At 42.1% G+C, this 13,086-nt stretch overlaps 1 protein-coding gene across 1 annotated transcript in view; it reads left to right on the top strand.

The window, feature by feature from the left end:
- Positions 1–13,086, top strand: part of ctnna2 (catenin (cadherin-associated protein), alpha 2) — a 536,848-nt gene that overhangs the window by 85,393 nt on the left and 438,369 nt on the right. The window contains exons 3-5 of the mRNA XM_033623313.2: positions 1,300–1,495; positions 8,038–8,204; positions 11,078–11,197. Of these exons, the coding sequence (XP_033479204.1) occupies positions 1,300–1,495; positions 8,038–8,204; positions 11,078–11,197 (483 nt within the window). The remainder of the gene's footprint in view (positions 1–1,299; positions 1,496–8,037; positions 8,205–11,077; positions 11,198–13,086) is intronic.

The following is a 13,086-nucleotide window of genomic DNA, read 5'->3' as shown; positions in this document are numbered from 1 at the left end:
GCCTGAGGCTCATTTCGGTTACATTTTTCTTACGCTGAGAAGGATGGCTTGATGGACTGGCTGTACTGTACAGCACTCCTACTTAGGCAGAGGGATAAGTATTTTGTCTTAGTGAGCCCTGTCTAAGATGAGGCGATGTACCTGATTGATGCTATGTAAAACTGAACATGTTTCTGTTGCTGTAATAGCATTTGTAATGGATTGCCTCATTATAGTTGTGGAAGCCCATATTATGGATTTAGACATGACTATTTGTCATTGTAGTTTGAAGCTTTTTTCCAAAGTTGTTTCATTATATAGTCACACAACCAGGACAAAATATACTCCTATTATTATTATGGGTGTAAATCACCAGCTTCATCATGTTACTACATTATATTGATTCTTTGATACGATATTTGCCAATATTACAAAGTCTTCCACAATGCGATTTCAAGTTGATTCGATTTAGGGGCCTGCAATCACTATGAAACGGTATTATCTGCCCATTTAACACAATCTGTTACAGAAGAAGGTGCCGCCCCTTTCCTGTTTGCTTTTGGCCATTAAGAATAAAAACAGCACAAGTAATGTAAGTAACTGTAATGGCTTAAGTGCAGTGAATTCAACTCTAAACGGACTCCACTTAAGGTCTACCTGGCTTAAAACCCTGAAGGCAAACTTCTCCCAACAGTCATGAAAGATGAACTAATGATAATATCATTTATAAGTATCAAAATCAGCTCAATAATAACTTTCACGGTTCAGGGACAAAACAACTCTTTTTCTGCTAGTGACCCATTTTTAAGCGTGTTTACGTTACATAAATTAGCCTAGCGGCTAGCAGACTTTTCCCTCTACTTATAGCTCAACAGCTTACATGTAACCTCATTATTTTTCTCACTCACCAGTGGTTTAAGTCACTGCATCACCTGACAGAACAGTACGGTTGAGTTGCTGTTGTTGCTGTAGTGAGAAGTTAGCAGGATGAGATGCCCGTCCAAGGAGGTAACGTTACGTTGTGTTTTATCTCATAACAGCATTGTTTACATACGCCATGTGCTCTGTCTGTTGACCTTTATTTTCTCCGAAATCCAAAATATTTCAAAGCTGCTGATTTATTCCCTTATTCTATTTTTTTTTTTGCTTCTAGTATCAGTGGTTGATCTTCACAATTGCAATGTGGCATAACCTCCAAAGCCAGGACCTCAGTGACGCCATTAGAAATGCATAAAAGCTGCATGTTGTTACCATTGTCGATATGGTTTACATACTGTTAATGTTACTATACTAACAGTAATGACCTCTTGTCTTTCCCAGGTGACTACCTTGGTGAACACCAGCAACAAAGGGCCATCCAGTAAGAAGAAGGGGCGCTCCAAGAAGGCCCATGTCTTGGCAGTGTCTGTTGAGCAAGCTACCCAGAACTTTCTGGAGAAGGGTGAGCAGATTGCCAAAGACAGCCAGGACCTCAAGGAGGAGCTCATTGCTGCTGTGGAGGATGTTCGTAAGCAAGGTGAGCCAGTTGAATGTTCTCATGCAGACTTATGCTTGTGTTTTTACAGCTGTTGTGTCATATCCTTGCTATAATGTTGGTCAGATAACTGTCAGTGCAAAGTTAACTTGTACATTCAGACATCTAGTGATTCCTCCTTGCCCTCAGCAATATTATATTATTACATTTTCCTTCATAGACCAATATTTGACTCATATACTCGAGCTATAGTACAGTGGTGATGTGTGACTCTGGGTTGTTTCTAAACTTTCGAGAGCATCATCCATCATCAGTTCAGGGTTGACCACTTGCAGTCAGTCCCCTCGGGTTGGAGTCACAGCGGTCCTTCTGGAACCATGTCCGTTGGCCTTGTTTTCTGTCTAACTTTTTTTTCTTTTTGCTTGTTTTATAAATAACTTATAAAAGGACACAATTCTAAAACTTTTCTATGTAACATGAAATCAAAAATGCAAGTGTATGTCTTAAAGGCAAAATGAATAGAATTTGTCTGTTGCCGTTGGTTAACGTAACATTCAAAGCTGGCCCCTCTTTCCCAGCTCAGCGGCTCCTCTTGCTTATGATCTGGCACCTGGTCACTACATTGTGATAGAGTCCCGCCCTCACACCCTGCGTGCTGTTATTGGCTGGGAACTACACACCACTGCCAAAACGTTGACGCCCAGAAACTTCCCAAACACGGCAAGATAAGAGAATACAAACTAAAGCTGCCCCCTAATTGTCAACCAAATGTTAATCAACCAGAGAGGTCATTCGTCGGCAAGATTTCATTAGTTGCTTAGTCACAGAAAAAAAAAACAAATCCAAAGTGTGGGATCATTTTGAGAAGGTGAAGGACGAACCCAAGGTGATATGTAAACTCATCTTCATTGGTCGACTACAAACATGACGTATCATCTGAAACATGGAAGTAGCTACATGCCCATTAGCCACTTAGCACAATCATTACTGCTTTGCCGACAGCGTCATTAACAGGCGGCTCGCTCAGTGTGTGACGTGCACTTGTAGATAAAATATAGGCCTATATTAATGAAGGTTCATTAGTACGGTTTTGTATTTCTCTGTAATGTAGCACAGTGTTAACAATGTTACTGACGCTATTCTTTCTCACACCTTCAACTCAAACCACTCGACTAATGGCCCGAAATGACGACTATTCTATACTATCAACTTGGGAAATTTTAGTCAGGAGCAGCCCTTATACAAACAGAGGGCCTCTGCAGTTCAGACATGGGCCAAGGACGAACCCATTAAATTTTGAAGCAGATCTGAATCATGGGACAGATACATAAATCATTTTTAATTTTCCAGTATATAACATTCATAGTCTGGGCCTCACCTCAGACGTTGCAGGCAAACATGTGCAGTACAGGCCAAAAGTTTGGACACACCTTCTCATTCAATGCGTTTTCTTTATTTTCATGACTATTTACATTGTAGATTCTCACTGAAGGCATCAAAACTATGAATGAACACATGTGGAGTTATGTACTTAACAAAAAAAGGTGAAATAACTGAAAACATGTTTTATATTCTAGTTTCTTCAAAATAGCCACCCTTTGCTCTGATTACTGCTTTGCACACTCTTGGCATTCTCTCCATGAGCTTCAAGAGGTAGTCACCTGAAATGGTTTCCAACAGTCTTGAAGGAGTTCCCAGAGGTGTTTAGCACTTGTTGGCCCCTTTGCCTTCACTTTGCGGTCTAGCTCACCCCAAACCATCTCGACTGGGTTCAGGTCCGGTGACTGTGGAGGCCAGGTCATCTGCCGCAGCACTCCATCACTCTCCTTCTTGGTCAAACAGCCCTTACACAGCCTGGAAGTGTGTTTGGGGTCATTGTCCTGTTGAAAAATAAATGATGGTCCAACTAAACGCAAACCGGATGGGATGGCATGTCGCTGCAGGATGCTGTGGTAGCCATGCTGGTTCAGTGTGCCTTCAATTTTGAATAAATCCCCAACAGTGTCACCAGCAAAACACCCCCACACCATCACACCTCCTCCTCCATGCTTCACAGTGGGAACCAGGCATGTGGAATCCATCCGTTCACCTTTTCTGCGTCTCACAAAGACACGGCGGTTGGAACCAAAGATCTCAAATTTGGACTCATCAGACCAAAGCACAGATTTCCACTGGTCTAATGTCCATTCCTTGTGTTTCTTGGCCCAAACAAATCTCTTCTGCTTGTTGCCTCTCCTTAGCAGTGGTTTCCTAGCAGCTATTTGACCATGAAGGCCTGATTGGCGCAGTCTCCTCTTAACAGTTGTTCTAGAGATGGGTCTGCTGCTAGAACTCTGTGTGGCATTCATCTGGTCTCTGATCTGAGCTGCTGTTAACTTGCGATTTCTGAGGCTGGTGACTCGGATGAACTTATCCTCAGAAGCAGAGGTGACTCTTGGTCTTCCTTTCCTGGGTCGGTCCTCATGTGTGCCAGTTTCGTTGTAGCGCTTGATGGTTTTTGCGACTCCACTTGGGGACACATTTAAAGTTTTTGCAATTTTCCGGACTGACTGACCTTCATTTCTTAAAGTAATGATGGCCACTGGTTTTTCTTTAGTTAGCTGATTGGTTCTTGCCATAATATGAATTTTAACAGTTGTCCAATAGGGCTGTCGGCTGTGTATTAACCTGACTTCTGCACAGCACAACTGATGGTCCCAACCCCATTGATAAAGCAAGAAATTCCACTAATTAACCCTGATAAGGCACACCTGTGAAGTGGAAACCATTTCAGGTGACTACCTCTTGAAGCTCATGGAGAGAATGCCAAGAGTGTGCAAAGCAGTAATCAGAGTAAAGGGTGGCTATTTTGAAGAAACTAGAATATAAAACATGTTTTCAGTTATTTCACCTTTTTTTGTTAAGTACATAACTCCACATGTGTTCATTCATAGTTTTGATGCCTTCAGTGAGAATCTACAATGTAAATAGTCATGAAAATAAAGAAAACGCATTGAATGAGAAGGTGTGTCCAAACTTTTGGCCTGTACTGTAGGTGGCTGAACACAAAACGTGATGGCTAGCAATGCAGTGCTAACAACAGTAACAGAGGCAGAGTTCACGGACGCCCGGACCAGATAGTGCACAGTGCAAAGCACAGTGATGGCAATTAGCGAGCCAATGGGGACATGAACATGATTTCTTTATGTTATTAATGTTCTGAGTGCCATATATTGCTCCTTTAATATTGTGAGATAGAGCATTTGGCCTTGGCGAAGGTCTGCGCTCTCCAAGTGCCTCTCGTTTTTTTACGAGTCTTGGAAAATCCTACTCATTCTGCCTTTAAATTACTTTTATGCACTTAAATGGCAGCACAGAAAAGTCTAGTCTAAATGGGTAACTTGATGTAGAGACATATGCAAACAACTGACACCTCTCTCTGATTTTTAAAAGGACTACATTTTCGAAATTTTAATGCTTGCAGTTGTGAGATCAAGTTGTCAGTGCAATGTGCAGTCACTTTTATTGCTGAACAAAAGTCACACAGAGAGGAAGGGACTGCGAGATATGTATGAGGTTAACAGGGTAGACACAAAAGCATCAACACCTTTATGTAACTCACTAAAACAACCCAGTAAGAGAAAGAGCTTTTGTGTTTTGCACTGGATTGCAATAATAATGCTCTTCACTGTCCTCACTGCCCATTCAGTATGTGTACAGGGAAGGCAAAACATCATTTAAACAAGAAACAAAGTACCACGCTGAAGTGGTAATGTAAACTCAGGCTTCACCTGTAACTATAAAATCCTTGCCCATTGAAAAAACAAAGACTTTCATGTACGAAAGACAAAAGAATCTTGGTCGTGATGATGTTAATAGATGCTTCATGTTGAGGTATTCAGTTACTACAGCTTCAGAGTACCTTCCTGACTACTACATTTGGCAATGTGGAACATACTGAACATGGAATTATGCAGATTCTACAGATATTATTGAGCGGATCTCAACTCAGCATCATTTCCAGCTGAAATGATTAGCACTGCTGGCACTGTTTTCTGTGAAAGAGCTGTGGTGCCAATGTTTTTTTTTTTTTGAAGCTTTGAAGGCTATACATAGGAAGAGTGATTGCTATAAGTGTAATGCTTGGAGAACGTATCACGTCAAATGTCTGAAGCTGTGTACTTTAGACAGATGTAGAGTTAAGAGTGGCAAGGCAAGTCCATTAAATATAACAGATTAGTAGCCATTAGTTTGGGGTTTACTTTATACGCGCAGCTTCATGAATGTAATGAGCCTATTTCTGGAGTTGTTTACCCTAAAGTCATGCATCGTTAAAGCTTCGACTGTCTGTGATGGCGGGGGAGCCTCGCTGAGTTTTTATAGAAACCCATTCTCATTAGCGACAATTTGGGGATTTCAGTAACACCAAAACTCCTGCGTCGACAGAACTCTTTACTTCAACAAATCACGCTCAATCTTTCAGGGAGCTCTCGCTCAGACGGGGCAATGTCACAGTTTCCAAAGTTTCTTTTCTGTGCTGAGAACAAGTCAGTGAGCCTTTCTGTGAATCAGATGTTTGTCCCCAGAATGGAATTGGATTCCCTGTTCAATAACTATATCAGCAGAAAGAGCAAATGGAGCTCGGCGTACAGTATGTTGTGTTGGGAGCCGTACTCCTCATCCTGCACTGTCAGCTCCACTTGGCCACTGCTGCTGTTGAACACTGACTTGAATGCGTTGGCACTCAGCTCTTTTGAGGCGTGAAATAGACTGTTGCCATACAGGTCATCACCACAGCTGACATCAAATAGGACAAGATCAATCTTCCTACCTGTTTGACATGCGATCCAAAACCAAAGGACGGCTGTGTTAAAAAGTTTATGAAAGACATTCGGTATCTTTAAGGGCATGTTTTGAACTAATGTAGCACATTTATTGTGTTTGTGTTGTTTGTGCTCATGAATAAAAGCACTGCCCTTTCTGATTCTTTTGATGGCATAGCTCTGCCCTTTAAAAAAAGGCAATGAATCAAACTCAGTACCTGCCTTTCCCAGGAAAAAACTTTGGCTGACCAACACTAGAATAGAAGATAAAAGTTAATGCTCCACATCTCTTAACCTTTTACCGCCATTATGAAAAGACGGGCATGCTCAAAAGCCCTTTAGCACAGAATCTGGCTGCTGATGGGACACTCTCTTTATTCTCCCTTCACACACTTTTATGCTAGGTTGGATATAATTACATGTCAGGGGGAACTCTTTTATGTTAATAACATTGGAAATATGGTGTCTGAAATCCGCAATGTTGACTGTACTCAGCAAATTTTAGCAGAATATTTCATTTTTACAAGACCTTTAGCAGCAGCTAGAGGTGTCATCGGCCTCGTTGAGGTCACTGCAAATTGTAAAACACCCTTAAATCTGTCATTGCCTCATCTGACCCGAGTCACAGTGACCTCATCATCTCACACCCCTTTATCTTGTCATGATTAAATTATAGATGCTGATTTCAGACCACAGAGTGGTTCATTAATCAGGCCCTTTGTACTGTCACTCTTCACTAGCTCATCACTGGGCCAGACAGACTTGTGGCACTCGCAACAGTCTGTGTTTGAGTGCAACCTGTGCATTTTCTCTGATTAGTTTTTTTTGTCTGGCTGCTTACACTGTAGACGTAACATCACCACAGGACAAACAGTTTTATTTGCTCACTATTTTTAATTTATGCCAAGAGCTGGCACTCGTACCCCAATGAAGCCAAGATAGCTGAAAATGTTTGGTGAATAAAGCATGGTGTGCTGGAGAAGAGTTGTTTTAATTTTGAGACTTGGCACTGCAAGTGTTGACCTGCTGCCACTTTGCTACTGATCCTGCAGGAAGTCTTAAGCAACATTAATTAAAAAATAGCCCATTTTCTTTCCAGTGGGTACTTGGGCAAGCATAAAAATTATATTTTAATGGTAAATAAACACTGAAGAACCTCATTGTTGCTGCTTTAAACAAAGAAACTGTATTAAAACATTAACTCAGCATTATTATGCAGTTTGTCTTCATTGTTAGAGCTCTGAGAGACGAGTTTTGCCCAGATACACGGATGAGATGATTCTCCCTGGAATGTTACTTGATCTATGTTGAAAAGGGTGAAGGGAGGTCATAAATAAACCACTTTGCAGCACATTATGTAGAGGAACAGCTCACCAGTTGTGATGATTTAAGGCTTCTAGGTTACGAGCTCATTGATTCTCTGCATGTGTGGGTTTGGGCAAACTTGGGCTTCTTTGAAGTGAAATTCGGATCTATTTCCCAACAAACAACACAGATTTATAAGCTCTGAATTGGATGAAGGAAGTTAGTGGTGGGTCTTAAATGGGTTATGTACAGTGCAGACACAGATTCAAGGAACAATCAGTCATCTTGGTGTATTTATACCACAGCAGTAGCTCACTTTATCTTCAACTGCTGTTAAACAATGTATACATAAGAAAGGGGTGTACGGAATGCACACACAAATACACACACTCACACAGATGATAATATATTGTCCACTTTCATTGTAAACTAAAACCACTCTCTTCCACTTACTGTTTTCTCCCTTCCCTGTTGCAGGCGAGACAATGCGCATTGCCTCGTCAGAGTTTGCCGATGACCCGTGTTCCTCCGTGAAACGTGGCACCATGGTGAGGGCCGCCCGCGCCCTGCTCTCTGCTGTCACCCGCCTGCTCATCCTCGCCGACATGGCTGATGTCATGAGGCTGCTGGCTCACCTTAAAATTGTAAGTGCAGTCATCACCTTGTTTTAACCCTCTGAGACACACAACACACCCATGTTTGTCTTAACTTTAGGGGTGATAGCATGTCAACAGTCAGCATCATCTGAAAGCTGAGAGCCTGAAGGGTAATTTGAGATGCAGTTCAGCACAGTTTGTCAAGTTTTCTGCCTATGAATATGTAATATACGTTGTGTTTTGGTCAGGCACCTATTCAGACTTTAAGAGTTTGGAGTGTATAGGGGCTTAGAACATTATTATGGAAATATATGCTAGCCATTCTCATGTTCATTTATGTCTTATAAGTTGCTGAAGCAGTTTTTGGGCTAATACCATTTGTTACACACAATATACCCTTTGCTAAGTCCAGCCCCAAAGCGCAGAGTTGCCAGTCATTACGAAACACTGGGACGGTTCAGACCAGGGTCTGGCAAAAACACAGCTATGCTCCATTGACTCTAATGCAGTCGTTTCAGATTTCCTTCATTTTCAGGCTGGTTTTGTGGATTTGGAGCTAAATGTTGTGCCTGGGGCACGTCGTGTATTAATGATACTCGTTACCTGGAGAGGTTGGAAAAAGATATACGTTTCTTCCCTGTTCCAAAACCAAAATCAGACCCTGAAAAGTGTAGGGTTAGCTAGCTAGCTACTGAAGATATAGCCTACTGAATGTATACACATGCTCTTGCTTTTATAATGATTATAACAGTGGAAAAAAAAGACCGACCCTGCTGTACAGGAACCAGTGAAGGGAAGCAGGGAAACTTTGCTGATTTTCAACCAGCTGTGTGTCATCGCAATGTGTGCAGATGAACGTTGTTTGACTTCCTTAGGAGCTCCTTGCCCATCTGCCAGTGGAGGTCTGGCGGTTGGCGGCACGGGGGCAAAGCCAAACCCCATTCATCTGCACACACTGCGATGCCACACAGCTGGTTCAATATCAGCAAAGTTTCCCTTTATATTCATTGTGTTCTGTGGCGATCAGCAGTGATGTGGTGGTTCACTTTTACACTGTGATCTGTAGCCTATAGTTCAGCTTTAGCTTCTAACTATCTTTGTCTTTTTAACCTGTTGTTGCTGCTGAGTCAGTTTGACATCCTGGATATATCCTTCAAACACTGTAGACTGTAGACCCCTCTGTCTGCTTCTCTCTGGAATCACTGTTTCATTATTCCAAAAATTTGATTATGTTTCTTCAGGGAGTGCAGTTAGTTACAGTGTAGGCTCCATGTTTACTCCGACAGCTTGTTGGACCACACAAAGGGATGGGGAATGGATTAGTGAAAGGTCAATTGGTGCTAAATTTAAGTGTTTTTTAACCTCTCAAGAACTGATAAAAAAATGTCAAAATACCTCCCAAATATCACATTAATACAACAAGACCTTGAGGAACACCAGAGAAAAACCATGCTGTGTTTTGGTATCCAAAACATTTGACATTTAGAGATTTCTGTACGAACTGGATTTTTTTAGCAATTGGAAAGCAAGCACTTCTGCTGAGAATCTCCCCTACTGTCAATACACTTATGAAAGCCATCCATCCTCTGAATGCCTGAGGTTTCTAGTTTGTGACTGTAAAGTTTCATGAGGCTATGATAACCTCAGAGGTCACAATAGGTCATTATATAAAGTTATGGTCTCACTACGATAATGAGTAGCATAAAGTGGGTATGTTTGAAAGCAGAGATTCGTGGGTATCCATAAAACCCATTTTCATTCTGACATGTTGAGGTGAGAGGTCAAGGTAGCACTGTGAAAATGGCCATGCCAGTTTTTCCTCAGCCACCTACAACCTCAGAAAGACAGTAATGTCAGCTGGGATCGTCCCGCGGGTCTCTTAAGCAGATATGATGTTTTCCGCCAAAGAACAAAGCGTACTTCCTGAGCAGTAGTTCAACAATGTGACTCTGTGACCTCATGGTGTTGTGCATATTGCTTATGTGTGTTAGATTTAACATAAGTCAAGTTACAAAGTCAAGGACTCATATCAGTATCGCTAACATTCCTTGAAAAGACAGATTCCCCAAATCTTTTTGTAAGTGATAGCATCAAGTGAACAGTAAGTCAGATGTTAAAGTAAAGACATCCCGGTGTTGTACAGTCCACTGAAGCAATGTATGCTTTTATCGCAACCTCTGAACATATTAGCATATAGATGAGGCGTGGAGGAGTATCCTGAGAACACACATCTGATTGTACTATATTAATATCATACCATAGTGCCCTGGTGTGATTAACTGCACATACCCGTCCCACTCACTGACTGCAGAGTGATTTCTAGAACGAAGGTTTCTTAGTCCTGTTTTGTGAAAATGGCTCGGGGCTTTTGAAAAGAGAAGTTAATACAGAGTGCTAGAAATAATGATATGCAATTGGTATAATCTGAAACCAACTCAGGCCTTCATGCGCCTTCATTCACTCACTTTGTCCCTCTCTCACAAACACACACACTCACACTCAGAGCCTTTTTTTCCAAGCCTCAGTCTTGAGGCCCACAGAGGGGCTTAACTCTAGCCAGTATAAGCCCTGCCATCAAAGGCCACTTAAAAGTTATCTCTCTCTCTTCTCTCTTTTCCATTACATCTTGTGCGTCACTTTCATTAGGGATAGAAAAGAGTTTAGAATCAGAATGTACCAGCAAAAAGGATGGAGATTGCTGGAGTGAGACCCATTAAAATTGCACAACTAAATGGTTATTGTCTTTTTAAACCCGGTTGCAATTACACAGTGTTCCATTAATGTTTTAATGTATGTTGTAACATTTATGGCTTAAAGTTGATTCCTGAATTAAACTACATAGATCAATGTATGCTAGTTTTCATTTGCATCTACAGAGTGTTTGAAAGATCCTATATATACTGTATATGTGTGTGTCACAGGTGGAGGAGGCCCTGGAGGGAGTAAAGAATGCAACCAATGAGCAGGACCTGGCCAACCGCTTCAAGGAGTTTGGGAAAGAGATGGTGAAGCTTAACTATGTTGCAGCTCGCAGACAGCAGGTAACTGGAAGCCCCCCTGTCTCCCACTCTGTCTTTCTCAGAGAAAATAAACCACTTCAGACGTGTGTGTGTCACATTCAGGTACAGGGGGTCCCCATAGGAGGAAGCTCCGACAAGTGTCTGCACTCTGGCTCTCTGTGCCTCGGCAAGTCCTCGACTTCATATGTAGGTTGTAAGTGCAGAGGAGAATACTGGTAAACACCTACAGATAATTGGTGTGATAATGTATGGGAACACTAGTGGCTCAAACTCAGACCAAAACCTGATTCCATTTATAATCTGGCCCCTTCCCCTTTGTTTTCGAGGACCGCTTTGCTTCTCAAAGCAGCGTTCTATGGGTAGTCGTCGAACTCTTCCCCTATGGAATGGGATAATCCCTCAAGACCCTGATACATCATCAACAGCCGCCAATGGCAATAACGGTATCATCACAATGACATTTGCCATTTATGTGTTGGACACAGAAAAGCATGGATGCCTGCAATTTGGCTGGAGCCTATGCCACCTGACATTAGGCGAGAGGCAGGGTTCACCCTGGACAGGTCGTCAAACTATCACAGGGCTGACACATAGAGACAGACAACCATTCATGCTCACATTCACGCCTATGGTCAATTTAGAGTCACCAATTAACCTGCATGTCTTTGGACTGTGGGAGGAAGCCGGAGTACCCAGAGAAAACCCACGCTGACACAGGGGGAACATGCAAACTCTGCAACGAAGGGCTCCCCCACTCCAGGGTTCAAACTTTCCACCAGACACCCTCATGTTGTGAGGCAATATTGCTAACCAGTGCACCACCATGCCATGGTTATTGTCATTTTTAAATCTTTATTAACAAAGAAAATACATTTGTGGGTTCTTTTTGTCACTTGTGCAGCTATCTTACTGATGATTTCTCATAACACTCAGTTATGTGTGCCTTTGGAAAGCCTCCCTTTATATGGCCATAAAGCCCTAACACTTGACCTTTTCCCTCTACCCCAACAAAAATCGGACACCTTACCCCTAAGTGTGAATGTGCAAAGCAGAGGGGTTAAAGGCTAACTGGTAGGGACAAGGGGTGTATTGGGATTAGATCCAAGTTTTAACAGATCTAACGAAGAAGCATCTGATCAGGATGCCCCCTGGGTGCCTTCTGTTAGAGGTGTTCCGGGCACGTCCCACTGGTAGGAGGCCCTGGGGTTGACCCATGACACGCTGAAGGGATTACATATCTCATCTGGCCTGGGAGCGCCTTGGGGTCCCCTCAGGAGGAGCTGGAAAGCATCACTGGAGAGAGGGTTTTCTGGGATGCTTTGCTTGCCCTGCTGCCCCCATGACCCGGCCCCGGATACCCGCATGAAAATGGATGGATGGATAATTGAGAAGCACGTGTGTTAAAAAAATTAATGTAGTCACAGTCTTACTTGTGCAGAGAGAATCCTTACTGACATATAACAGGAGCTATTTGGTGGCTCATTCTGACAAAATATTGGCCCGCATCATAATGATATGCAGTGTTATCTGCTTTGCATTGTCTCTTTAAGGCTAGCTTCCATAGAAACACAAACACACTGCCACTATGATGTGATTAAACAAGATGAAACATTTTCCTGTAGGGGAAATTTGGTTACTGTAGCAGAAAAGGAGCCTATTTTCAATCAATTATTGTACTAATAGTTGTGGGATTATGTAAACGGCACTGACAGTTCCAACACATTCAAAGCAGACATTATGACGTGATCAGACATTACGAGTGGTTTCTTTAATATACTGTATATTGGTATTTTATAGCTTTACTTACAGCTGATAGGCAGTAAAAGTGAACTTTATGGCATTTTTTCAAATCGTAAATGGTATTGCCTGTTACTGTATATGTTCAGTGTGAGCTGAAATGCACAGTAAGT

Source organism: Epinephelus lanceolatus, chromosome 3 (assembly GCF_041903045.1).
Source record: "Epinephelus lanceolatus isolate andai-2023 chromosome 3, ASM4190304v1, whole genome shotgun sequence".
Classification (NCBI taxonomy): Eukaryota; Metazoa; Chordata; class Actinopteri; order Perciformes; family Serranidae; genus Epinephelus; species Epinephelus lanceolatus.
This window is presented reverse-complemented; position numbering and strand designations above follow the sequence as displayed.